Source organism: Populus nigra, chromosome 10 (genome assembly GCF_951802175.1).
Source record: "Populus nigra chromosome 10, ddPopNigr1.1, whole genome shotgun sequence".
NCBI lineage: Eukaryota > Viridiplantae > Streptophyta > Magnoliopsida > Malpighiales > Salicaceae > Populus > Populus nigra.
In genome coordinates this window covers 5716925-5744670 of record NC_084861.1, presented here as the reverse complement: position 1 = coordinate 5744670, position 27746 = coordinate 5716925, and the positions used below count along the sequence as shown (strand labels likewise).

General features: G+C 35.3%; 5 protein-coding genes across 5 annotated transcripts; 1 reads left to right on the top strand and 4 right to left on the bottom strand.

The window, feature by feature from the left end:
• Nucleotides 1–3033: 3033 nt before the first annotated feature.
• On the bottom strand, nucleotides 3034–4096 carry LOC133704352 (early light-induced protein 1, chloroplastic-like). The gene is made up of 3 exons (XM_062129160.1): nucleotides 3774–4096; nucleotides 3639–3686; nucleotides 3034–3505 (listed from the first exon to the last, which is right to left on the bottom strand). Exons 1-3 carry the CDS (start codon nucleotides 3927–3929, stop codon nucleotides 3161–3163), a joined length of 549 nt encoding a protein of 182 aa, XP_061985144.1. The 5' UTR covers nucleotides 3930–4096; the 3' UTR covers nucleotides 3034–3160.
• Nucleotides 4097–8067: 3971 nt separating this feature from the next.
• Nucleotides 8068–9099, bottom strand: LOC133704332 (early light-induced protein 1, chloroplastic-like). The gene is made up of 3 exons (XM_062129133.1): nucleotides 8777–9099; nucleotides 8642–8689; nucleotides 8068–8508 (listed from the first exon to the last, which is right to left on the bottom strand). The coding sequence occupies exons 1-3, from the start codon at nucleotides 8930–8932 to the stop codon at nucleotides 8164–8166; spliced, it is 549 nt and encodes a 182-aa protein (XP_061985117.1). The 5' UTR covers nucleotides 8933–9099; the 3' UTR covers nucleotides 8068–8163.
• A 2637-nt stretch (nucleotides 9100–11736) lies between these two features.
• On the bottom strand, nucleotides 11737–16849 carry LOC133704916 (perakine reductase-like). The gene is made up of 7 exons (XM_062129979.1): nucleotides 16668–16849; nucleotides 14615–14785; nucleotides 13322–13525; nucleotides 12920–13092; nucleotides 12634–12730; nucleotides 12369–12522; nucleotides 11737–12168 (listed from the first exon to the last, which is right to left on the bottom strand). The coding sequence occupies exons 1-7, from the start codon at nucleotides 16725–16727 to the stop codon at nucleotides 11993–11995; spliced, it is 1035 nt and encodes a 344-aa protein (XP_061985963.1). The 5' UTR covers nucleotides 16728–16849; the 3' UTR covers nucleotides 11737–11992.
• Nucleotides 16850–20527: 3678 nt separating this feature from the next.
• LOC133704282 (stem-specific protein TSJT1-like) lies at nucleotides 20528–22912 on the top strand. Its single transcript, XM_062129070.1, has 4 exons — nucleotides 20528–20829; nucleotides 21348–21588; nucleotides 21714–21834; nucleotides 22456–22912. The coding sequence occupies exons 1-4, from the start codon at nucleotides 20627–20629 to the stop codon at nucleotides 22644–22646; spliced, it is 756 nt and encodes a 251-aa protein (XP_061985054.1). The 5' UTR covers nucleotides 20528–20626; the 3' UTR covers nucleotides 22647–22912.
• Nucleotides 22913–23654: 742 nt separating this feature from the next.
• LOC133704283 (meiotic recombination protein DMC1 homolog) lies at nucleotides 23655–27746 on the bottom strand. Its single transcript, XM_062129071.1, has 15 exons — nucleotides 27584–27746; nucleotides 27344–27426; nucleotides 26914–27005; nucleotides 26762–26833; nucleotides 26637–26675; nucleotides 26438–26495; nucleotides 26267–26312; nucleotides 26104–26149; nucleotides 25234–25295; nucleotides 25041–25111; nucleotides 24869–24960; nucleotides 24701–24769; nucleotides 24537–24615; nucleotides 24163–24329; nucleotides 23655–23930 (listed from the first exon to the last, which is right to left on the bottom strand). The coding sequence occupies exons 1-15, from the start codon at nucleotides 27598–27600 to the stop codon at nucleotides 23886–23888; spliced, it is 1038 nt and encodes a 345-aa protein (XP_061985055.1). The 5' UTR covers nucleotides 27601–27746; the 3' UTR covers nucleotides 23655–23885.

The window sequence follows — 27746 nt, the reverse complement described above, 5'->3', positions numbered from 1 at the left end:
AAATACAGCAAAGGGGACAAAGATTGGCACCCTATTTTGACTTGGATAAATGTTATGACAGGATGAGTTGCTGTCAAACTTAAAAGCAAAGAATCGGGAAAAATTTGGAGAACAGAAATTGCACGAGGGCACACAGAGATTGTGCAGAAGTACCCGTAGGATCCAACGAGGTACTGTAATGAGACAACATATGCAAGGAGAAGAAGAGTTCCCAGATGAAGCTCAAAGCAAAGACTGTGAGAAAAAGTTGTACAACGGGAAGTCTCTTGTGCTCTCGATAAAGGCAACAAGCGAGGACCTTTCCAATGCATGCAAGGATGGAAAGATGAGCTGTTATAGAAGCACCTAATTAAGGGGGTGTGACTGTCGATGAAAGGCGAAGACACCAAAGAGAGTTGGTGTGGGTGAAGCTATCAAGCAGAAAGGCATAGAAGCTCCAAATATAGAAAATGAGATGGAAGATTGTGAAGAGTGCACCACAAATCTCTCTTTCTATATGATAAGTGGTAGTGATCTCTCCCAAGTCCATATGGTAGTAGAGAATCTTAGAGTCACTAGAGACATCCCCGATGAAGGAGGATGTGACCGCTTCATGACGAACGGAGACACTCCAGACAAGAAGGTGTGTGGGCTATGAAACTAGCCCAAGTACAAACCGCCGCATGACAATGAGCGAAGACACCTCAGGCAGAAGGTGTGTGGGCCATGAAACTAGCTCAAGTAAAAATCACTGCATGACAACGAACGGAGACACCTTAGGCAAGAAGGTGTGTGGGCCATGAAACGAGCCCAAGTTCATACCCTCTCATGACGACAGGCAGAGACACCTCAGACAGAAGGTGTAAGGATCATGATATGAGTCCAAGATCAGACCGTCTCATGACGACAGGCGAAGACACCTCAGAAAGAAGGTGTGAGGACCATGATATGAGTCAATGTTCAGACCGTCTCATGACGACAGGCGGAGACACCTCAGAAAGAAGGTGTGAGGATCATGATATGAGTCAATGTTCATACCATCTCATGACAACAGACGGAGACACCTTAGGAGAAGGTGTGAGGGCCATGATATGAGCCCAATATCAGACCGCCACATAACAACGGGCAAAGATACCTTAGAGAAGGTGTGAGGGTCATGATAGGAGCCCAATTACAGAATGCCCTAGAGCCAATGTGATGGTTGGTATAAGTGGACAGGTGTATAGCCATTGAAGAGGCTATGATGAGTATGGAAACAAATGCAAGATTGACTTTCATGGATATTTCCCCCATGCTAAAGATCAATAAGCTAGAAGACATTTGCCTTGGACAATAAGTGGATGACTTGTGGAGCATTAAGACGCGACTGCTATGAAGGAGCAGAGGGCATGCGCAGGTTCCAGGAACAAGTAGACTCTTGCAAGGTAGTGAGCTCAGTAATGACATTGTAATACTCAGAGTATGAAGATAAAGATGAATCAACCTTTAATGGGTTGTCCCTATGGTTAAAGGTGAAGAGCTACTTAGACTCTTGAGACTAAGAGCAAGAGACTCATAGAGAAGTAAGTCGTGGTTCCTAGGGTGGAACAGAGGGCATACGCAACTCCGGGATGAGTAGACTCTTGGAGGAGTGGTGAGCTCGTGATCACATTAAAATACTCAATGACTGTAGCACTTGGGAATATTCGTTTGAGGGGGTGTTGTAAGCCTTGATGTAAGGCTTGAAAAATCATTCCGGACCAAGCATGGTTGATATACTTGAAGAGGGATGTTGTTCCAGAGACAAGCGTTAACACTCTTCAGATGAGATGTGACAAACCATCTGGTTGAAGTGATCCTTTGGAGTAAGCAAAGGGTTGTTTGGGTGACTCTGGTGATTGAAAGGTTTGGCAAGTACCTGTAAACTTGGCCACATATGCTCTCGGAATGGTAAGCTTGGAAGAGCTGCAGGATGCAAACGTGTGTTGAAGAAGCAAGAGGACAATTGCCTACATAAATGGCAAAGGGGGTGATTGCTGGAATATTGTCAATTATGTGGCTGCCATTGTCAAAGAAGGAGGCTACAATGGTGGGTTGTTGGTGGCAGCCAACAACCATTGTCTAATGTTAAAGTTTGGTAAGTTTGGCAGCCACCATTGTTGACAAAAAAGCAAGAGGAGCTGCCATGGATGCCTATAAATAAAGGTATACATTAGAGAGCAAAATGAGAGATTGAGAGAGGAAAAGTAGAGCCAAAGATGTGAGAAATGTAGGAGAGAGTGGGCTGCCAAGGCAGCCAGTTGTAGCACTGAAAAGAGAGAAATAGAGTGAGGTTAAGAGTTCCCAAAGAGGGGATGATTCCTCCTTTTCTATTGTTGTAAATCTTGTACTCTCCCTATATAATGCAATGGTTTAACCCTGGATGTAGACGGTTTGCCGAACCATGTTAAATATTGTGTCAGTGTGCTTAGCCTTCAATTGACAAATATCAGAACATCACCGATCGGAATTGCTTACATGATAGATCATTCAGAATCAAAATTGTCTTTTCAAAATTAAAAATTTAGCCAGATAAGGTGATTTTTTTCAGCATGTTTGTTTTTAGATTTCGGGCATCATTTGGTTGTTAGGTTCTTATTGATTGTGATTAAAGTGATTGGTTTTGATTTACAAATAATTTTAGCTTATGTTGTCCATGGAAGAAAAACAATAATGAAGTATTAAAGTGAATAAAACCTAAATTTCCAAAATGTTTATGGTTTGTTAGGGCTCAAAGATTTGCATTGTGAATTTATAGAATGGAAGTGCTTGATAATAATTTGACAAAATGAAAATGAACTGATTAGATTTTGTAGGCAAGTTTATGAAATCTCCTCGAATCTTTCTTATAATGGCTGTTTTTACTTATTTTGAGCACAACGTGCTGAAAATGATGTGTTTTTTGCTGAAGATGATGTGAACTTTTTTTTGGATCGACTGCAGGAGTTTGGCTTCTATTTGCTATTGATGCACCGACGGCTTTCAATCTTGGCATGTTCCTAGCTAGCATAACATAAAGAAGGAGAAGTATAACCCTACAGGAATATTATTTGTAATTTATATAAATGATTCAAAATTGATCTTACATATTTCGCGACTGAAATTACATGGATTCAAGTATCCATGTTAACATCTATGGCTTGAATAATACACACGACAGAAACTAGAGAAGGGTTCCACCCGAGACATACTCTGTGCAGGCCAACGCAACCAAACCCAACATGGCAAATCTACCGTTCCACATCTCGGCATCGGATGTCATGACGCCCTCTGACTTGGATTCCGCGCTGACCCCTTTGAACAGTGGGATCAAAGACGCGACAGAGAGCAGAATACTTGTTCCCACGAACCACGAGACTCCACCGTTAGATATCTGAGAAAAAAGGTCTTGGCCCTTGGACAGTTCCACTGCCATTGCAGCGACAAAGCCTATCATAGCAAGCCTGCCATTGATCCTCTCTGGTGCGGGTCCGCTAAATGCCAACACATCGGAGAATTTTGTGCTGACCTGTTAATCATCATCATGCGTGCGTTTACATTAGAAGTGTAAGCATAATTGCAATCAAAAAGTCCATGCTCTACTTAAATTGTTAAAATTAAACATTTCCGAAATAACTCATGCCATACAATTAATCCTGTACCTTTGGCTTAGGAGGAAGGCTTGGCTCTGCTGACATATTCCGCTCATCCTGCAAATTGAATCAAATGTTAACACAATCCTAAGAACCATCACCTAAACTATATACAAAGGAAGTCGAAATAGAATCCAGACTCACCAGCTCGGCCTTGCACTGCACCCGTTTGCTAGCACTGCCATGTAGTCGTGGCACATACGTAGCAGAAAACAAGTTGCTAACTCGAGACCGGTTTTTCACCAGACTACTGGCTACTGGAGATGCAAGGACGGTCTGCATGACTGTTGATGTGGCCATCACTTAGAACAATGTTTATCACTCAATCTGTGATTAAGAAACTTAATCAATATCTAAACTGTGAAAGCTATTCTAATTCTAGAGGCAGCGTTCAGTAAGAGATATCACTGCCAGTGAGTTGAAGCTGGAGGTTTTTGCTTTGTAATGTATTTAATGTATCTGACAGTGGTTCGGTAGGCTGTTATATAGCCGAAGGGGCAAGAGAGGAGAGGGCATTTTGCTTCCACGTCATCTATATCTAATGAAAAGGCAGATTGGATCACGTGGCTTCGGTTGTCTTCACATGGTCAAGAGTGGGTTACGTGGCCTCCTCACAGTCACAAGTGGATCCCCACCCCATTTAAGAATCTGAGGCCAATGTTGTTCGGGGACCACGGCATAGCAATCGAACTGGACTCAGCCACGATTTCACCGCATTAATTTGACACGTTCAATCACATAACCTGACAAATCAATATTAATAGTAATAAAAAAAACTTATGATGTAACAAAAAATTTATGATGCTTATGATTTTTTCTTCTTTTTATATTTGTTTTTTATGTTATAAATGCTCCATAATTAAAATTTTGGGTTTTATAAAATTTTAAGCAAAAGTAAGTGTGTGATTTATAGAACAATACAAATATTTCATGTAAAAGTATTTTTTAAAAAGAAAATTATCTTGAGTATCATATAGCTTATTTAATTTTAAATTTTGCTTTTATTATTTTAAAAATTACTGAAATTATTCTTGATCAACCAAAAATTTTAAATCGATTGAAATGATCAAATTAACCCCTACATGTTGTAATCCCTTGAAAATTTATTGCTTGTTGGGTGCTATTATAACTATGGTAAAAAAATGTTGTAGATCAAGACATGGTCAAAAAGGGGGTAAGGAGGATCCTTATTGGGAGAGAAACATCGAGAAGCTCGTCATGAAGGACATTCAAAGGTTGATCACAAAGTTGACTTATAGGTTAGAGGATAAGGGTTTATAAAACCAAAATTAAAAGAGTGATCATCGGTCCCTAACCAATATTGAAAACCAAAGGTATGATCATATATAAAATATAACATCTTGATTAAGAAGAGATTAAATTTAGGAATTTTTGGTTTTCCATTAAAATCCCTGAATTCATAGGAACTTCACAAGTAAAGGATTTCATAGAACAGATAATTAGGGTAAAATGAACTTTTTAGTATAAAAAGGTTCTCAAATAGATGTGAGGGAAGTTGATTGTGATTAGATTAAAAGGTAGAGTTTCTGCTTAGTGAGAATAGTTAAAAGGGAATCGAGAGAGGCATGAAAAGCTAAGAATAGTAATTTAGAAAAAATGATGAAGAAACTAAAAGAACACTTCCTTCCATTTGGTTGTGCCCAAACCCTATACAAAAGGTTTTATATGTTAAAACAAATAGACATCAGGTCATAGTTTTGGTTTAGTTTTCAGGATTTGTTGTTATAGTTATGGTGAGTTAAGGCATCAAGCTAATGAGAATGCATTAAAAAACCAGAAAGTTATATAGAAAAAAATATGTTGATAGAGAAACCTGCAAATAATATGGTTGATCTTATTTAAAATTACTTTGACAATAGTGAAGAGACTTTAAATGGGGATAGCAGTACTACACTAGTTGTTTGAAAAATCATGTTGTCATCCAATAGTGATTAATGATAAAATTGGTTGTGTTCTAAAATGTTTCAAATAACGTGTATTGTTAACAACAAGATATGCAATCTAATCATCGTCGGTAGTAGTTATGAGAGTATAGTTTTAGTTGAAGTGGTAGAAAAATTACAACTTAACATAGAAAAACTCTTCATCCCTTACAAACTAAAATAGCTGAATGAAACAACAAGATAATAATGGACAAGGGCTATTTTATTTTGTTTTTCATAAGCAAGATTATATATTTTAATAATATTAGGCGTGATGTGGTGGCTATAGATGTGTATCATATACTTTTGGACATACCATAACAATATGAAAGAAATGTCGTGCATGATGGAAGCTGTAATACAAATACCCTTACTATAACAAGGAAAATACAATAATGACTCCTAGAAAGAGGAGGCAATTGTTGAAGATAAGGGTAAAAATAAGTTGTTTTTATATAGATTTATGGAGAACAAAAATAAAAAAAATAATAAAAAAAAAAAGAATGTGAAGGAGGTGAAGAGGGTAACGGTCTATTATGGAATAAGTTAATTAAAATGAGTAGTGGTTTTGTCAAGATCAAGGATGGTGTTTTGAAAATTATTTTTTCCCTATTTTATCTAAGTTGATTACATGACAAAAGTCTAAAAATGGTTGATGACAGTGACATGGTTATGACCAAAACTTGAGGATGAGTTTTTCCTAACCCAAAGAGAATGATATAGGTAGGTTTGCAAAGATTAAAAGTTTTAAGCAGTTATATAAAGATTTTTCTAAAACAAATTATGTTGATGATCTAATATATACTTTCATAAATTGAAGGGGCATGTCTTGATCAAAGAAAAGGTTTGGTAAGGCCAAATTGAGATAATAGCTTAAAATGATGATTATAGAACATCTTATCGTTGTATTGGATTCAAATTTTATAAGAGATTTTTCATGTTATTTTTCTATAAAAAACTGCTACATTACTTACTAGACCATTGAACATCCTAATATTAGGACTAAAAGTTGTTGTTTGGACTATTTTTTTTTTTTTGCTAGATATTTTTAGATTTTGTGTTAATTTCCTTTACGTGTTAGGATTTTAATTTTAATTTTAATTTTAATTTTCTAGTTTAGGTCATTTTTTAACCTATGAAAAAGCATTGAAAATCTTTTTATGAGGCATGCTTGGTCAAATTATTATTTCAAAAATAAAATAAGTTTCAACTCTGATTCAGTCTCTCTTTATATGTTTGTTATTGTTTTAGTGTGCTTTTATCTACATCAATAGGCTAGATATTTTACTTGCTTGCTGTTTTGGCTACTTCAGTGCACATTTATCTTTATTAAAATCCACTAAGGTGAGTAAAAAATACAGAAAAAAATAAAAGGAAAATAATCCTGAGCATTCTATAGTTTACTCCATTTTACACGTTGTCTTTATAGTTTTGAAAATTACCGAAAGTATTGTGAACTTTATATGTTCATAGCAATATACATGAGGCTAAAAAAAATCAACAAAAAAGGTTTAACTATTTACAAGATTGGTTTTATATTTTTTTTTAATGACCGAACAATATATCAAAATAATAAAAATACCCTTAAATAAAAAATGGCAATCCAATAAATATAGCATATATTCAGAGCTTGAAATTTTGTGAAGCATTTTAACAAACACATCGTATGTTACTTCAACTTTTCAAATCGTCATCCTCAAATCATAGAGTCCAAAACCTTGTTCTTCATCCTCTCCTTCTAGAATCTAGCCAACTAAACCTAACAAGTCTCTTCTATTAAAGCACCAATTTTGCCACCACTCAAACCTAACATAAGTCTTTCTACTGTTGTTTTCTAAAAGCTCATTGACTTTCAAAGCACAAGAACACCACTAAATTTTTAGGCTAAAATAATAATGTCAAAGCTCCAACCAACTTTTATTATGTAGATATAATGAAGTTTTTTAGCAAGAAGAAGAGATGCATATTTGCACAATCGAGGAATGTTTTATTGTCAACTAGATGTAGATCTACACCATGTAGAGCTTCTTCTTTAGTTGGTAGATTTTAGTTAGGGGTCACCTTTGAAGAGCAAAGAAATAGAGAGAAAATACTCCGAAAGAAAACAAAGGAAATGGAGAAAATAAGTTTGGAACCAAAAACTAAAGTAAAGATTATGCTTTGGATGTAAATTAATGCAGATTTTGCTAATTTTTCTTTTACCCTTTCTCTATTTATTTTTATTCTATATCTTTAGGATCTTAAAACAACCTTTCATATTAGTCTATATTCACGAACAAATGATTTTTCTTTAATCTTGTGTCTTCTTTTATGGTGTTGGATTTGGTTAGACAAGAAAATTTGTTGACCAGCTAGTAGTTCTCTATGCTCCCAGTTCAATCGGACTTCTGTTCTATGTGCATTTCACTCGTTTTTGACTGATAGTAAATTTTTTATTTGTAACATAAAGAAGGAGAAGCAAAATCTACAGAAGTATTATTTGTAAGTTGTATAGATGATTGAAAATTGATCTTATATATTTGGCTACTGAAATTACATTGATTCAAGTATCCATGTTAACATCTAAGCTTGAATAATACACAAAACAGAAACTACAGAAGCGTTCTACCAGAGACAAACTCGGTGAAGGCCAACGCAACCAAACCCAACATGGCAAATCTACCGTTCCACATCTCAGCATCAGATGTCATGACGCCATCTGACTTGGATTCCGCGCTGACCCCTTTGAATAGTGGGATCAAAGACGCGACAGAGAGCAGAATACTTGTTCCCAAGAACCACGAGACTCCACCGTTAGATATCTGAGAAAAAAGGTCTTGGCCCTTGGACAGTTCCACTGCCATTGCAGCGACAAAGCCTATCATGGCAAGCCTGCCATTGATCCTCTCTGGTGCGGGTCCGCTAAATGCCAACACATCGGAGAATTTTGTGCTGACCTGTTAATCATCATCGTGCGTGCGTTTACATTAGAAGTGTAAGCATAATTGAAATCAAAAAGTCCATGCTCTACTTAAATTGTTAAAATTAAACATTTCCGAAATAACTCATGCCATACAATTAATCCTGTACCTTTGGCTTAGGAGGAGGGCTTGGCTCTGCTGACATATTCTGCTCATCCTGCAAATTGAATCAAATGTTAACACAATCCTAAGAACCATCACCTAAACTATATACAAAGGAAGTCGAAATAGAATCCAGACTCACCAGCTCGGCCTTGCACTGCACCCGTTTGCTAGCACTGCCACGTAATCGTGGCACATACGTAGCAGAAAACAAGTTGCTCACTCGAGACCGGTTTTTCACCAGACTTCTGGCTACTGGAGATGCAAGGACGGTCTGCATGACTGTTGATGTGGCCATCACTTAGAACAATGTTTATCACTCGATCTGTGATTAAGAAACTTAATCGATATCTAAACTGTGAAAGCTATTCTAATGCTAGAGGCAGCGTTCAGTAAGAGATATCACTACCAGTGAGTTGAAGCTGGAGTTTTTTGCTTTGTAATGTATTTAATGTATCTGACAGTGGTTCGGTAGGCTGTTATATAGCCGAAGGGGCAAGAGAGGAGAGGGCATTTTGCTACCACGTCATCTATATCTAATGAGAAGGCTGATTGGATCACGTGGCTTCGGTTGTCTTCACATGGTCAAGAGGGTTACGTGGCCTCCTCACAGTCACAAGTGGATCCCCACCCCATTTAAGAATCTGAGGCCAATGTTGTTCCGGGACCACGGCATAGCAATCGAACTGGACTCAGCCACGATTTCACCGCATTAATTTGACACGTTCAATCACATAACCTGACAAACCAATATTAATAGTAACCAAAAAAAAAAAAAAGTTACGATGCTTATGATTCTTTCTTCTTTTTATATTTGTCTTTTATGATATAAATACTCCATAATTAAAATTTTAAGTTTTATCAAATTTTAAGCAAAAGTATTATTGTGATTTATAGCACAATATAAATATTTTATTTAAAAATATTTTAAAAAAGAAAATTATCCTATAGTTTACTTAATTTTACACTCTGCTTTTATTATTCTAAGAATTATAGAAACTATTCTTGATCAACCAAAAGTTTTAGAATGAGCTAAGGTTCTTGTCATCTTGACTCTTTCAAAACCACCTTTAGAAGGAGCTATTCAACGCTTGAATGGTCTATTACTAGAGTATCGTACCTAAATGAAACATCAATAAATCTCTCAGTCGAGCTCAAGCTAGGCTTAGGTTTAAATTGGCCACTAGATCAAAATATACAGTTTTGTTGGTGGGGGATATTTCAAAAATTACATTAAGAAATTGTACAAGTTCAAGGATGATTTTGATAAAATTTCAAGCATTTAAGCATATCGTGGGACAGGGGCAGTGCCCCACCTAGGGACCTGTAGTTTCTTCTTTGTATGTGAAAGCATTTACTAGGCCTTTGGACATGCTGTATGACATTAAAAGAAACCAAAGTCACTGTGAATTGGAACAATAAAATAACGGTTTTTTCTCTGTAAATATAACACAATTGGCCTTGAGAGAAAGGGTAAAGAGGTTTTTTTTATTGTTTTGTGCACAATAAAATGTCTTCTATACACTTAGAGGCAGAAGAAAAGGTAAGTTGGCGAGCAAGGGTGTTCTTGTTTTTCCATTGCCAGTACCCGATATAATTACCGAAATGTTCTTGGATTAAACTTGTCTTCATTTTGGGTCGAGAGGTTTTAATGTCTTTTCCATTTGATTTTCTTGTTATTATCGTGTTTAATTATTAGTGGTTTATTATTTAGACATATATAACATATTAATTAATTCTAAAAATGGATAGCGCATCACGTTCACCTAAAAATACGTGAATGTTTCTATGATCTTTGTCTAACACATATAGCATCCTTCAAAGGTCAAAATACAACTTCTACTGTCGTGTTTTATTCCTCATAGCATCTCCTCCATTAATGAGTGGCGCTTGTTAAAAAAAGAAATATCAAGTTTTGCTCTAGTAGCTTCTTTTTTTTTTTTTTTTCTTCTCTCCTTCTCCGTTTCAAAGCCTTTCCCAACCCATTTTCAAAGTAGTCCTTCGGTGTTTTTTTTCATATTTGATTCATATTTTTTTATTGTTATTTTTTTATTTTAAATAATTCAAGAGTTAGAATTTTCTTTTAATTTAACCCTCATTTGATTTTATTGTATTTTTTATCTTTCAAATTTAGTCCTCGTTTATTTTAATATTAAGTTTTTTTAATCATTATCTTGATTAAATTATCTTCTCAATTACATCACTCAATATTTTATGTTATTTTTTTAATTGAATTATTTTTTCAATTGTATCCCTTAATATTTTAGTTCAATTTATTTTATATCAAATTTAGTTTTTATTCTTTTAATTATTATTTATTTTAATGTATTTTCTATAACAAACAGGTATACTTGCATTTAGTCTTGCCCTTTGATTATCATTAGTACAAGCTGAAACCATTAGTGTATTGGCATGATTTCTATCTAGACTATAGTCAAATGCATAGTTTTTTTTATTTCTTTCAATAGATGCCCTTTTCTGAGCATCAAATCTATTGATTCATTATTTTGGTTCTGTTTGTTTTTACATTTTAAAATTATTTTTAAAAAAATAAAATTTTTTTTTGCTTCAAATTAATATATTTTTGATGTTTTTATATCATTTTGATGGGTTAATATTAAAAATAATTTTAAAAATTAAAAAAATATTATTTTAATATGTTTCTAAATAAAAAATAGTTTCATCGTACTGCTACTATTAATCAAGTACAATATCAATTTTAACTTTTCTCACTCTTTTACTATTTTGATTGAGTCTCTTGACTGAAATTATATAGTGTCAACAAAATTGAATCCTGTATCTTTAAATAATACTGAAACAAAGTTGCTAGATTAATAAAAAAAAACCCTACGTTGTATGATCCAGGTCACCTGTTTTAGATCCCAGAAGAAGAAGAAGAAGAAGAAGAAGAAGAAGAAGAGTGTTTAGGAGAAAAGACAACCTGAAGAAAAGAAAAGGAAAAAATAGAAAAAAAGAAAAAGAAAGGAAGGAGGATGTTTTTTTGGACCAATACATAATGCCCTGTTTTAGAAATTTAGGAAACATTGCCATGCCCAACTTAACCCAGTATTTAGATCTTTTCAAATTTTTTAGACTAAAACATCTTTGCGATTATGTTGTTTTATTCGTATCAAATCTGGGTTGGAATAAAAATACCAAGTCTGTCCCCTTTGTACCGTTGTGAAGTCTTCAAACAGAGGTTCCCTAATTCCGAATCCCGTAAAACGACCCAGACGTCCCACGACAGTCTATATAGTTCTTCAAAGCAACAAGATATCAATTGTAAAGACTCAGACATGTACATTGATCTTTCCAACTGTGCACAGTCGAGTGGTTTATGTGTCTCTTTGGTGAGAAATCACTGGGCTGGGGTATTGGCAAACTTGTAGAGGTAATTAGAAAACACACTATATTCTCTTTCACCGCCCACTTCATCAACTGGTACAGCATCAAGAATTTCTTTCAAGTCCTCTGTTGTTAGCTTCACTGCCAAGGATCCAATATTGTTATCAAGGTTCTTCAGCTTAGTTGTCCCTGAAAAATATTGCTAGGAGGGATTACAAGTATTCCTATCCGAAAAAAAAAGGATTACAAGAATCGTCCGATAACTATAGAATTACATCATGCTCGTGTCTTCATTAAATGAACCGCATGTTATATGATGCTGGACATCAATTTTGTAGTGTAATCTGTCACGAATGAAATCAACAATTATTGTAATCTTAAAGCAGTACCGGGAATTGGAATTACGTCCTCTCCCTGGTGGAGAAGCCATGCCAGAGCTAGTTGAGGTGGAGTGCAGGAATGCTTTGAGGCCAAGTCAGAAAGACGAGCGTATATAACTTTGTTTTTCTCAATATTTTCTCCAGAAAACCGCGGATGCATAGCCTACGGCAGGAATATCAGATGGTTCAAGAAAATAACGAGACAGCAAAAGATAAAACAGCATGTGTTATGTGTAAGAGTGCAGTGTGTAGTCATATTTCTGTAGTAAAATACCAGTGTACTCTCATTGGGCAAGCTCTCCACAACTGCCTTCCCAGCAAAGAATCCCCGGCCAAGAGGGCTATATGCCACTGTCCCGATACCAAGCTCTCTGAGAAAAGAAACAGGAAAGGATCAAAGAACTGATGATGGCCCTGCATTATTTTGAATATGCTAAAACCATCGCACATTCGATCTAGTGCCAGACATTGAAGAGAGGAAAGGTTTATTTGCAATGGACGAAAAAGAACGTATAGTCTGGTGAAATTATGCAGAACATCGAGAGATCGATAGTACAAACCGGCAGATCGGAAGTACGTCCTCTTCTATTTCACGACTCCACAGGGAGTACTCCATTTCCACGGCTGTTATAGGATGGACAGCATGTGCTCTCCTGATCGTGTCTACACTAGCTTCAGATAGTCCAACGTACTTAATCTTTCCTTCTTGTACTAGCTTCTTCAGCTCTCCCATCTACCAAAAAGATACAATCAAAGTTGATGGTTGCTTCTTCTTCTTCTTCTTCTTCTTTTTGATAACTTAGAATAGATTGATAAAAACACCAAGCAAGCAATCAAAGTTAATTACTTAAAAAGATTTTGCACTTGATTCCATAAACAGACAGGAAATAAGCGGGAAGGCCAGGGGTGCAAGGCATAACGGGCATGGCAACAATTGTAAATGATTTATAGACAACTCTTACAGTATCCTCTATTGGAACTGAAACGTCCACGCGATGCTGATAATATAGATCAATGTAGTCCACACCAAGGCGCTTAAGACTAGCTTCACAGCATTGCCGAACATATTCTGGGGTACCTTTGACTGTGAACTGTAACCCTTCGAGCCTTATAATACCAAATTTCGTTGCTAATTGAATCTTTTCTCGAGGAAGCTGCTTTAAAGCCTGAAAATTAATGGGGAAAACTAGCTTAGAAACATGTGTCTTTGTACTTTACATCCTCAAAAAGGACAATTTTTCTTCAACTTGTAGACTGCCAGAGTCAAATTAAGCCCATGTGAACTTGAACAAGAATTAGATCGCTTTTTTGTTTTCTTTTTTTTTCTTTTCAATATAGTGAGTTGGTGCCCTTTTCTTTAAAAACTAGTTATATCCCCTCATGTTGCGGAATGATATAATTTTAGTTCTTTCGATTATTCATATATATAATATATTATTTAATGATTTGATTATATTATTGTAATTTCATTTGTGTGTTTTTAATGGTGTTTGAATAAATTAGTAATAAATTAATCCCATACCCATTCAAGATTCTTTAACTCAAATTTTGTATAGTTTTTATAGTATTTTATGTTTTTTCCAACTTTATATTAGTTCTTTCTTTATATTGATTGAAATTCAATTTAGGAAATTTATATCCTGAAACTATATATAAAAAAAAGGCAATGGAAATTTAAAAAATATAAAATACCTTTTATATATTTTCTCGATGCATATCAAATTTAAATTTTTAATTATTCTCGATTTCTTAAAAAATACTATTATATAACTTAATTTTGTAATTTTATTAAAAAAAAGATCTCAATTGAAAAATAATAAGGGTTCAAATAATACACAATTCACCTCTGACACTATCTTAAAATTTTAAACAACTTGAAAACTAGCATAGGAGATGTTTTTTCTTCTGCTTTTACATCTTGCACAAAAAAATTAATCGAATTGAAGTAAAAATAATTTATTTATATTAAAAAGAATTGTAATTCAAAGTATTTAATTGAAAAGGTTCTCTTTTTCAACTTGGTATCAATGTTTTTTCTTTAATGTCGTAAGAGAGACTCCATATATATTTTAATAGATAATAATATATATATAAACAATTCATGTGTCATAATCATATATTTTTGAATTGCATCTATTTTACTATTATATATGATCATATGATATGATATATGGTTTCTTCTCAATCGCCTGGGAAGCTTGCTAATTATTTTAAAATTTCAGGAAGGAACTTGCGTTATAAGGGGGGGAAAATACCTTTCCAATCATGAACTCATTGTCATGATGATCTCCATATAAATCCGATGTGTCAAAGAAAGTGATACCCCTAGAATAAACTTCCTTTAAAATTAAGCATCCATCTTCGTGGGAGAGAGGAGCATTGTAAATTCCAGAGAGTCCCCCACATCCAAAACCCAATCTGGAAACCTGCAATGGGCGCCATCAGTAGGAAACCACTGGTTTAATTATGAATAAAAAATCCAGTAAGTTATCAAGAAATAATAACCATTTGACCGACTAGGAATGTTTGTGCAACTTGCCTCGTATCTCTCCCCAGGATTAATCCAGTATCATGTTTACAATTACATATAACCAACAAGATCCAAAAAACTATAATCTGGAAAATGTGATGCATGCTGTTTTGATTCCTGTAAGTTTGCTAGGATTTTTGGGTCCTTCAGACTATCATCAAGACTGATATCGAGGATAGTAATTATGATGATTGTACTTCAAACATTCACTATTGCTCCATGAATCTTAGATGCAAGTTTTCTCCAGACATATCAATGCACTGCACTGACTATAGTTTGTCACAAGCCAAGATGCCCCTCACAACAAACATCTGGATTCTTTAACGCAAAAAAAAAAAAAAAAAAAAAAAAAAAGCATTGCAATTCAGCAGAAAAGAAAAGGAGGGGCTAAGTTTTTCATTTTGAGGTCATGTGACAGCCTTCATCGCCTATTGGTTTACTGATGAAAATTTATCACCTATCTCCATAAATTATAAAACTAGTGAAGAAATTAATCTGGAAAGTTGTTAAAAAATTAAAATAGAAGAAGATTTTGAGTCGTAGAAGCAACATGCGAGGAAGTGATTGTGCAAACCCACTTCTTGGACAAATCCAGTGATGCATCATATATGTATCCGGTTAAAAACCGAAGATTTCACATAGTACTTTTGATCGAAAAATCAATCTGATTTATTTCGTACCCTTCGCTCAATGAGAAAGGCTAAACAAGCTTAGACCTTCCTTCTTTGTGCTTCCTGCGCTCGGAAGGGTGAAGACTATGCCACCGTAAAAAAAAAAAGGTAGTTTTCTACTCTCAGAAATGGCTTAATCGTTGGATTACCGCTCTTTAGCAGGATGCCGTAAGAAGTGCCCTTTTCATGCCCTTCTTTAGTCGAAGGCTTCCTACCTACCAAAACACATGTTTTCGGCTGGCCAACGAGAGTCATAGATTTGAGTGTTTCAGAATATCGTATCGAGAACCCTTCTTACCTGTAGTTGGAGATGCAATATATGGCGAGCAAGGGGAGAGATCAGCATCGATAGGACATGGAGATGTGGGCTCAGAAGGGAGTGGAATAGAGGGCCCGAAGGAGAGGGATTAGGGGGGTTCACTTGCTTACCTTGTCGGGTCACCTGGAGAGGTCGGTCGAAGGTTGCATTGGATTCCAGGACGGAGAAGCAGAGTTTGCTAGTTAGCTTTCCTTCATCACAGGGGTTTCGTAACCAGATTCTTATCTATCACTTATCGAGGGATCAGTTCCCAATTAGACTATCACAGGGGACTAGCTTCCGATAGCTCTCATCGTAGGAGCCTTTTTAATATCTTTGGTGCCTCCCTCCTAGTCTATGTTAGTAGCGAGCCTACTTACTTTCTTCTCAGACCTATCATTCCGATTCTGTGCAGGACTCTTTGGCACTCAATTCCTCCTTTGACTACTTTCATTAGGAACGGAACGAGTAATCGAAGAAGAAGATTGTCTAGTCATCATACAGTCGGGGGAAGACTATCAGTGACCGAGCTTCTAATTGGTATTGGATTTGAACTCCCGAGATTTCCTTTTAGTCGTGACTGGAAATCCAAATTAACATAAATCTGCAAGTTTATGTAATGTTTTATTGGTACAGGCTTCTGAGCTATAGCTACTGTTGGTGCCAAGATTTATCCTCTTATCTTAGTCTGGGGACAAAGAACCCACAACAGGTACTGAACACAGAGAAATCAGCAAAACTTTTGCACTTAGATCTACTTTGACACTTCTATCGACCAAAATAAATTAATTGTAAAATGAGAAGCTTACCTCTAATCCTTGACTGCCCAGTTTCACTCTTGGGATTTGAATATGGGGCTTTTCCTCCATGGTAAAAGAAGACAGAGCTTAAACAAAGATGCTTCCACAGAAGGATGACAGACAATGTTGAATAGCAGAAGTTCCTGCACAATCAGACATTTGATGCAGCCATGTTCTCTTTGTCCAACTTTCATTATTATTATTATTATTATTTTATTGTTTATGATGGTTATGGAACCTCACTCGTGAAAAATAAATTTTATACTTCAGACTTTGAATGGATGCCGTCTTAGGATTAAGACCGGCAAACAACTATTACTTTTGTTTTTCGTGGCAAACAACCTTGATTATGACTTGCAACCTTTTATTAGTCGCCTTCTATGATTTTTTTTTTATTTGATTGACACAGATAAATATACTCAAGTAATGATTATATTTCGTGTGCAAATAACCTTGGTCAACGCTTCTCATGTTATATCATAATTGGTCTGTTGGTTCGTTGGTTGATCACAAAATAAAAATGATAAAATAAAATTATTTGAAGTTTCTGTTAAATAAATTTAAATTTATTTAGAGATTTATTATTTAAAGATTTAATTTTTTTTTATTTTAAATATTTTTTAAAATATTAAGTTGTTACAAATCATAAACTGTCCAATTATTTAGTTTTTAATAGTAATTTATATGAATCATCAGTGAGAAATCTTCTAAATTTTTATTTAGAAGAAAATGATTGTTATGCTTAGAGTGATAGCTTTTTATTATGCGACTTACGTAGATTTTTCTATCTAACATACATCCATCAAAAAATAAGAGGCATACTTTATTATTTATAAAGAAATCTAAAAAACTCTATAAATTGATAAAATATCAATTTTTTCCTTGGATAATATCCATATATTAATTCAGGATAATTTTAGAAATTAACTAAATTAGGTCATTTCTTGATTTTTCTAAATCTAGAAATATAATACATGTATTAATTATATTTCAATCCTTAATTTCTAAAATATATTTTAATCAAATCATACTTAATTAAATCATCTGAGTTTAATTTATGACAAATTATTCTTAATGTATGTAACCCATCAGGTTTCTAATATATTGGCTCAAATATAAATTCTAATTCTAATTAAATAGAATTAAACAAATTAATGTATTATCAATTCAACAATTAATTAATTTATATTTGAGGATTAGATGCATCGTCTAGCAACGTGTCATGATCCTTTAAATATTAGAAAAATTATTAGTGGTTTAACTTAACTTTTCAGTGATTGTTTTCTTAGTGTAATTAATATTTTTTTCATTAATAATATTCTAATTTAACATTAAAGTAAGGATTATGTCTTCCATGCTAAATCATGTTTGTTCTCTACATAATAGTTATTAATCATTTAAATAAGATTTGAACTCTTTTCAAGTCTCATTCCACTTTAGACAATGATTTTTTAGTCAATACTATTTGAAAACAGATAGAATATTTTCTCCAATTCATCTAAAGTAATGAATCCTCTCTTAATTACTCAAATATCTCATATAATTCATGTTATATCTAATATCTGTTTATTAATTACATCGATTAAGATAACATGTAACATGATCAAAACATAACATTTTCTATATATAATAACTTAGTGATTTCAAGTCTAATTACACAATCGTCGCATGAGCTTTTCCTTAGAGATAGGTGATCTTTTCATATGAAATTCTCATACGGGTCAGTTCAAATGTCTTATGACATGCACCTATATATTAGTTCTAAATATCCTTTATATCTCAGTTTACGAAAACAGTTATTTCCTTTCTTAAAAGAAAAAACATAATATGTATCAGTTTCTACAACTCTTATAAATATCTAATATTTAAGAGAATATCGACCAGAAACTTTTTAGGAATAATGCTTTGATACAATAGGAATGGTATAATTATAACAATTTTATAATTTCTTTTACAAATTATTTTTGTCTCATAAACTTTATCTTTATTTTAAATTTATTAATTTAATATTATATGGATATTAAAGATAAATTAAACTTTTATTAATAATAAATATGTATTTATATGAATATAATAATGTTATGTGTAACCTATCATTTAGCTAAAAAGCATATTAAACTAACATTATATTCTAATGTAGAGGAGCAGGATCGAATTTGAAGGAAATGTAAATAATTCCCCCATCTGTTAAAATTTATGGTCATCTGCTATTCCTTCTACATCTCATGTGGCTGTTAGCTCAACTCAAATTCAACGGTATTCAATATCTCTCTTTGCTTTTGTTAATACCTTAGTTAGTATGATCGAAGATTAAACGTGTACATCTATGCCTTGAAAGTAAAAGATCCTGACAGCGACAGGGCATGCTGTTTTCCCTGAGTTTCTTAGACCGTGTGTTAAGAGGGAAGAATTAAACAGTAACATTTCATAATAGGGCTAGGATGAGAGAGAAGATAAACATGCATGAATACCATCCTGCAGATGTATATAAGTCATTTTATTCTGAGAAAAACCTGTTCAGCGTATCCTGTATTCAGTTTTTGGATACACTGATGCTGCCATTATTTCAACATGACAAGGCTGTCTTATAAGCTAGATTTCCATACAATAGCAATTTGCTGAAGATTTATTGCTAAGTATCATTTGTTTCTTCTGCAGCCAGTGAGAGCACAAGAAGGCGTGTCATAGCCTACACAGTTGTAGAGTACCTCTTACTGGCCGGTGGCAGCACACTCCAAGCTGTATATATCCGCCGTCTCTTCAGCAAGTCAGTGGCATATAACAGGGTTTGAGCCCGGATTGAGTTATACTGACAGTTGAGCTGTGAGAGGCTGAGTTTGATAAGATAATAGATGAGTTTAGACAACTTTTGCACAAATGTATGGTCTGCTGGACCATGGCGTTCGGTTCTTGCATTTCAGCCAGCTATGCTACGGGTTTAGTTTAGAGCCCATGTTTATTTCAACTCTTCTCATCTTTGGTTCTATCTATTATAACACTGAAATCTTGACATGTTGACGGATTGTGTATCAGCAATGGCCACCATCTAGGAGGCGGCTTTCTTTGGGCCCTGGGAAATGCAAAACCATGGACCTGCAGTGGAATTCATAATTCTCCCTCTCTATTGAACGGGGAGCCTATAAAAAGTTGAAAGCCTGCTTTATAAATCAGCGGCATTACACTTCTAGGAAGACCAAAAGCGTATGCTCTTAAGATAATTTTGCCACGAGGATTATATATTATCTGTGACTGTGACTGTGATATTATTTAGGAGTGTGATATAATTGTTTTTTATATGAAAATGTATTAAAATAATATTTTTTTAATTTTTTAAAAGTTATTTTTAATATTAGTTTATCTATATAATTTAAAAACATCAAAAAAAATTAATTTAAAAAAATAAAAAATTAATAAAAATACTTTTTTACAACGTAGAAATGAACGAGCTCATGCTCAGATGTCAGCGAGGACATGCCAATTAACATGCGCAGGGCTAAATATGCTCAGATGCAAGGATCCATCGTTATAGCCGAAGGCATATGACCCTATCTTTGAACATTTTTTTTATTTAATGTAACTCATCTATTAACCCAAATTACTGGTAATTAATTGTCACATGACACGTGTATATATAACCCTATTTTAAAAAAAAATACACGTCAAAACATGACACGTTTTACTTAATAATTAGTTATTACTGATTTGAATTAACAAATAGGCTAAATAAAATCAAATAATTTATTAATTTTTTTCAGGACTAATGATCATTTCACTGAATTGATTCGGTACAATTTTCACAGTAAGGACAATTTCGTCAATAAAAAAAATACTTGCAAACGACAACATAACAATCACTAACATTACATTCTCCTCTTTCTCTTTCACTCTCTCTGCCTTCACCAAATCCGACCACACAAATCAGTCATTATCTCCCCTTTCACCCATCAAAGACAAGAAAGAAAAAAGAAATGTTGGCGGTTTTTGACAATACGGTTGCAAAATGCCCTGATGCTTTACAGAGTCCGCACTCTGCCCCAGCATCCTCTGCATTGAAAGACGGCTTCTTGGCTAACCACTTTGCCTCGCTGCACCCTGGCTCCGTCACTGTCAATCTTGGCACTTCTGGTCTCATTTCTCACTCTGTTGAAAAGCAAAACCCTTTTCTTCCAAGGTATTTTTTCCCCTTTAAAATTGTGACCCATGTTTTTGTTTTGGTTTCTTTGGTTGATTTTTGGGATTGATCTGGTCTCGTTCGCTTGAGGTTTGTTCATGTTTGAGTTTTAGCTTTATGGGATTTTAGGTTGAAGAAATTTGGTACTAGTTTTTCTGCGCGTTTGTGTTATGGTTTGTGGTAATTTGCTTGGAAAAATTTTCAACTTTTATCGACTTTTCAGTAGATCCTGTTATTCATTTATTTATTGTTTGAAAACTTTTCTGTGTGTTATTTTGATCATGCAACTTAGATCTGTTACTTGGATTGATAGTTTTGACTCCTTTACGAATGTAAATTAACGGATTGCTTAATGTGGTCTGCAATCCATTTTTTTGCAGGAAAGAAAGGGCCAAGTCTGATTTTCTTAGCTATGTGTTTGTTGAGAGTTATGTAGGATTTAGAAAGATGTATTTCTGTAAATCTCTAGCTAGTGTTATCTGTGCATAACATTGGTAATGCCTCTTTTCTCTGGCTAGGTTGTTTGCGGTTGTGGATGACATTTTCTGCTTGTTCCAAGGCCACATAGATAATGTTGCTGTTCTCAAGCAGCAGTATGGTTTAAATAAAACTGCAAATGAGGTGATCGTTGTCATTGAAGCTTACAGAACTCTCAGAGATCGAGGCCCTTATCCTGCCGATCAGGTTGTGAAAGACATCCAAGGCAAATTTGCTTTTATTTTATATGACAGCACTTCAAAAGCCACATTTTTTGCTGCTGTAAGTGATCCTTTCTGCTTGGAATGTTCTCCTGTATTGTTGGTTGTCCTTCTAATTTTTATTTCTGATCTCTTCGTCTATCTGTTACCAGCAGCTTAAATCATGCGAAGTTTACCTTTTTGCAGGATGCTGATGGAAGTGTACCCTTTTTCTGGGGAACTGATTGTGAAGGCAATCTCGTTCTTTCAGATGATGTTCAGATTGTGCAGAAAGGCTGTGGGAAATCTTTTGCGCCATTCCCTAAGGGTAAACTTTTGATTCTGGTTTAATCACCATGCTTGTGATCTATAGCAATCTATCTCTGCCTCTTTTTGCATGGTTAAATTGTCCTTAGATTGGCGAGGACGTATACAAAAAAATCTCAAGGGCAACACATGGATAGGCACTGGAATGTACTTCGAGTGTATTTGGAGACAAGTATTTATGTACATTGGAGAACCCAGCAATGTGGGAAATGTTGGTGCATTAAAATTTTGAAGAGTATATATTCATGATGCTCTTTCCCTCCACTTTCTTCATGTTTTTTGTTTGGTTGTAGGTGTTCTGTTCACTTTCCATGTTGCATGATGGGCTGAAAATTAGGGTCAAAATACCCTTCTGGTTATATACCTTTATGTAGGAAAGTTCTATGATGATTTATTATTCTTTCTTTATTGTTTTCTAATCCCTTGAACTTTTGGATGGCCCATTCAAACTCCCTTGGCATTGATGGGATCCTTTATGATATATGAGCACAAGGATAGATGGAGGCACCCTTCTCCCGAAGTTACAAGGCTATTTTGCTGAGTTCCTTTGACTTGTCTCATGCCCTTAGGTAATCTCTACCTACCCATTTCATAATCTAAAAGTTTCTGTTTTATTTCTCAGGATGCTTCTTTACAACTTCTGGAGGTTTGAGGAGCTTTGAGCACCCACTGAATGAGTTGAAGCCAGTGCCAAGAGTGGACAGCTCTGGCCAGGTCTGCGGAGCAACTTTCAAGGTGGATGCGGAGACTAAGAAGGAATCAGTTGGCATGCCAAGAGTTGATAGTTCTTACAACTGGTCTTCAAACTACTGAGCTCCTAAGTCTCCGTGTATGGTAAGGCTTTTCTTATTAGGTGGCCTTCTATTGGATCATATCTCTTTCCTTTATCCTCCACCCTCCACTTTATCTCTCATCTTTCTCGACTCTGCTGCCCTAATATGCCCCAAATTTCATACTGTTATTAGTCTTTCAATGAATAAGACAATTGATGCAGCAGCTGTATGTGTTGTTTACTCTCCACACGAATCACAAACCTTTGTGGAAATAAGCATAAAATAAAATTTACACATTACATAAAAGATTTCCAAGGTGTTAGTTTCCTGATTGATAATTAATTCTTTTCATGGAAACTTGGACGAGTATTTCTTTGTTCTTCGATTTGCTTCTTCCATTGGATGTCATTTTTTATGCATACTGTATATGCCCCCAAAATTTTGGCAAATCCTGGCCTAAATGATCAACGAAGGAAGAGACTGGATTGGTGCAGAAAGTCCTGGATGTGCTCCTATGCTGCACTGTATTGGTGACCAAATGAAGACAAAATATTTTGGGAGCCAAATATGAATAGGAGATGAAACAGATAATTAGATAACATATGAATCAAATTTCAAGGTCCCTATTGCAATAATTTGTTTCTCAGATGGCCAAGATTTAAAGAAAAAGAAAAAAAAACTGATGCACGCTTGGAAGAAAAGGCTTGCAGAGTTTTCTGTTGGGCGCAGACATTTTGTCCCTGTGACCTCTATGAACAACTAACTCGTCAGACGTTAACCTACATGGCCCTAACTTCTTGCAAGGCATTAGTTTATTTTATGGTCCACTCTTTACACTAGTTTCATGAGAAAAGCTTGAATTATAGCAAGCAACCCAAGGCCCCCGTGTTGCTTCGTTTGGCATGGATGTGCCATCAAATCAAAGGACTAGATTTGTTTAGGAGGGCCTGACTTCAAAAACTAATCTACGAATGCCGCTACACTATACGTCTAGCTCACACTTGCCGAAGAGGTAAAGAAACTCAAAGCGTAAACAAGAACAGCCATCTGAAAAACATTTAAAACAACATCCAGAAAGGTGGGATGTTATCATTGGCACTTTTTTTACTTATAAAGGCTGGTAAATCTCTTGTTAAACATGGTCAACGGGGTCAGGATAAATGTAGAGCACAGAGATGAAAGCTTAATCCAACAGATAAATGTAGATAGCAGGAAAGGCGACATTCTACTACTAACTCCTATAGTTACGCAGAAGCACCTCTAGCAGTGACCTTTCTTGTTAGTCCTTTGCATCTGCAATGCCTCCAGCTGTTATCTGAAATACGTACTTCTGTTAAGAACAGCTTCTCAATAACTATTGCAATATTAACACTTGGTTGGAAATTAGGATCAGAGAATATGCCGATGCCTTATTATAGTTTGGATTTTACTTCAGCCACCTTTTTGTCATTTTATCGAAGTAGAACCACCTCGTATCATTTTTTCATGGAAACATGATTAATTAAAACCAAAATCAATAGGTAAAGCCAAACCAATGGTATCAAGGTTAAGGATATTGCTTCAGCCTCGGGCAAATTTGGGGCATCAAACACCTTACAGACCCGTTGTTCGCCTTTGCCTTTCCTGAACATCAACCTGATAGTGGCTGCATGAGCAAGCACATGCCCTCCGGCTGGTTTTTTCGGATCTGGTATGAAAACTCCTCCACCTGGGTCTGCTATGACTGCAACCAACAAATTGACAGAATAACAAGATAACTAGGTGAGTAATACACCAACATAATTTTCAGAGAGCAGCAGGTCATAGGTGTCAGGTCTGTGGAAACAAAAATCAAGTAGCTACACGAAAGAAGACTTTATAACAACGGAGCCAAAGCTGTGTGGATTGTTATCTTTAACTTCCATGAATGATAATATGCAAGTCAAGATACCTTGATTGGTCATGTAGACTGCAACATTAAATTCCTCTGATATTTTTATCAACCGAGAAAGCATCTGAGCCAATTTTTGCTGAAAAGGGTAGCTGTTAATGTCTTTGAAAAGACATGATACAGATATCATATTACAGGAACTCTAGAGAAACTTTGGAATTCACCTGACGCTCTGCAAGTTCTCCCCTTCCAGTAAAATCCACCCGAAAGAGAGCAATAACTGAATCGACAATCTGATTTCATAGGCACGCACAAAGACTTCATCACACCAGGCCTCATAGTGCAAGCATCACAGGCAAATCAATCTTAAAAGAATAGGGGGAAAGACTCGCCAGAAGTCTGAATGGCTCTTCAGACATTTTTGCAGCCAAACCAAGAAGCAAGTTGTATTGATGCTCGTAAGTATATGCACGGGCATAATGATCTTCCACATTCACAGAGAAAACGGGTGACCTGGGAGATCTTCTTCCATGAATCTATTAATAATACAATAGAAATCCATACTTACATTGTCAAGGACAGCACCTGGGTCCATTCCAAATCTTTCAGCTATTGGAACAATTCTATCAGGTCGACTGTAAGAGCGTAGAGTTAAGGAAACACTGAAGCTGACAAGGCATCATATGGCTAAAATTCGCTAATAAGGAACTGTACATGTTGCAAGATGTTAAGAGGGAAGTGCGAGCAGAAAGGATACAAAGTTCCTTCGGTATCAATGTAAGCAACCTTTCCGTTCCCACCATGCATGTTTGTAGGAAGCTGCAAAGGCAATAGGAATGCATATTTTGCAAAGCTTAGAGCACTTAATGTCATTTCCAAATCTGAAATCCAGATAATGAGGCGTCTGCATGAATCAAAGCCAGTGCTACCAACAATATCATTACATCGTAACTTGCAATCTCATTGAAGGACTTCTTCATCAGAAAAACAATTGATACTGGCACATGATTTGCAATTCTTTTATTAGAAAATAATTGTCAAGAAAATTGTGTTATACAAAATCTGATTTATAGAAATAGACAACATTGATTCACCCATCTCCGAATTGTTAATAATTGTCAAGAAAATTGTGTTATACAAAATCTGATTTATAGAAATAGACAACATTGATTCACCCATCTCCGAATTGTTCTGAACAATTCGGAGATGGGTGAATCAATGTTGTCTATTTCTATAAATCAGATTTTGTAAAACTGAATAATACTTTTTTTAATTGAAGACAATTCCAATTTTCCTTGAAACAGCATCATCTATTATAATATTTTAACAGCACTGATAAGTAAGAACTAATATTCTCATTTAGCATAGACACCACAGCCACAGACATTACACCAACAATTCGGAGATGGGTGAATCAATGTTGTCTATTTCTATAAATCAGATTTTGTAAAACTGAATAATACTTTTTTTAATTGAAGACAATTCCAATTTTCCTTGAAACAGCATCATCTATTATAATATTTTAACAGCACTGATAAGTAAGAACTAATATTCTCATTTAGCATAGACACCACAGCCACAGACATTACACCAACAACCTTATTAAGGAGCAAAATGAGAGAGGAACCTGTGTAGAGACACAAAGAGTATGAGCAAGCTGTGTCTTCCCGGACCTAAAAATAATATTGCAATGGTCAACGTAGAAGTAGACAGATTTTAGGTTGTGTGAGAAGATGCCAACAGAAAATGTTGTGATTTGTTGGAAAAAAGGTACGATGGTTTGTTCTTACCGGAATTCCCCAAAAGCTTCTGTGATAGCCGAAGTCTCAACCCCACCTTTTCAAATCAATCAAGATGATCATACCAATTACAATTACAGAAAAACAAATTGCAGTACATTATCAGAAAGCATATACACTACCAACACACAGTTCTAGTGAATCTAAAAGTGATAAGACTACCTCCTAAGAGTTCATCCAGGGCTTGGCTTCCAGTTGTGATGTGAATCACAGACTTCCTCTGCAGGATAAAACAATAATGAGGTTCAAACTTAAAAAGGTGATACAAATCTGAAGCTAGAACTACATGATTCGAACAAAGCAATCAAAAGTGATTTGAGCATCTCCTCAATTCATAAAAGCAAGAGGAACTTAAACTTACTTTGAGCAGAGCATCACTTCCAGTTATATAACCATAATTCTGACCAAAAAAAATGAATTCAACAGCGCAATAAAATAAAGCTTAAAAAAAGATGATGATTAATATCCTATAAACCGAGCACAGACCACTATCTTTTCGGCAGCTTCACAAATCTTGTCAACTTTAGCCTCAGACAATCCTTTGATTCCTGTCAAGTTCTGAATAGAATCAAGGTAATCGCAATCAGATGGTGCTAAAACACCTAAAATTTAAATGATCAGTATCGGAACTTGTATACCTTCTTCGTGAACATCATCAATCCATTGCAAGTGTAAATGCCTGCATCTTGAAGCTTCTTGACATCTCCAGCATTAATACCTTGATTGATCACTGCATACATCACAATTTACAAACAAGGAGACTGGGCATTAGCAATAAAATATAATTAAGTTAAATCTTCAAAGTAAATCAAGTGAAATTCATCGACAATATTGCACTGAATATGAAGGCGGAGCGAAATCGAGAGTCGAAGTTGATGAACAGAAAACAATGATACATGAGTGAAATTGGAGTTGCTATTTAAGAATCAACAAAAGCACAGAAGGCAGATCATCATTTGCACATGAATCAACACAAGCAAGCAGAAAAGGCGAAGAAAGTCGAGAATCGAAAGGAAAAAACAATCGGTGACGCAGAGAGAGAAAGAGAGCTCATAATTTGTAGCTTACACTTGTCGATGGCTTCGAACAAATCGTCTTCGTCATCCATTTCTTCTCGCTCCACCAGCTGTAGCTGGTTTTGCTCTTCAGCTCTAAAAACAACCATCACGTGCACAGACAAATTTAGGAACTAGTAATAATTACTACTACTGATTATGTCTCTGATCAGCCAATCAATCAATCCAATGATACTACAATTAAAAATCAGAGGAGGGAGAAAGTACTTTTAGCTTAATCGGCTAGACTTACTTAAGAGTAGCGGTCATCTTCGCTGGTTTGCAGTAGAAGAAACTTCAACTTCAGTGTTTGTTAATTTGTTACGGAGAAAGAGAGAGATGAGAGAGAGAGATTTTGATTTGAAAGGCGAGATGTGTGAGTGATCGGCATGGATTTAAGGAGGCGGGAATCTGAA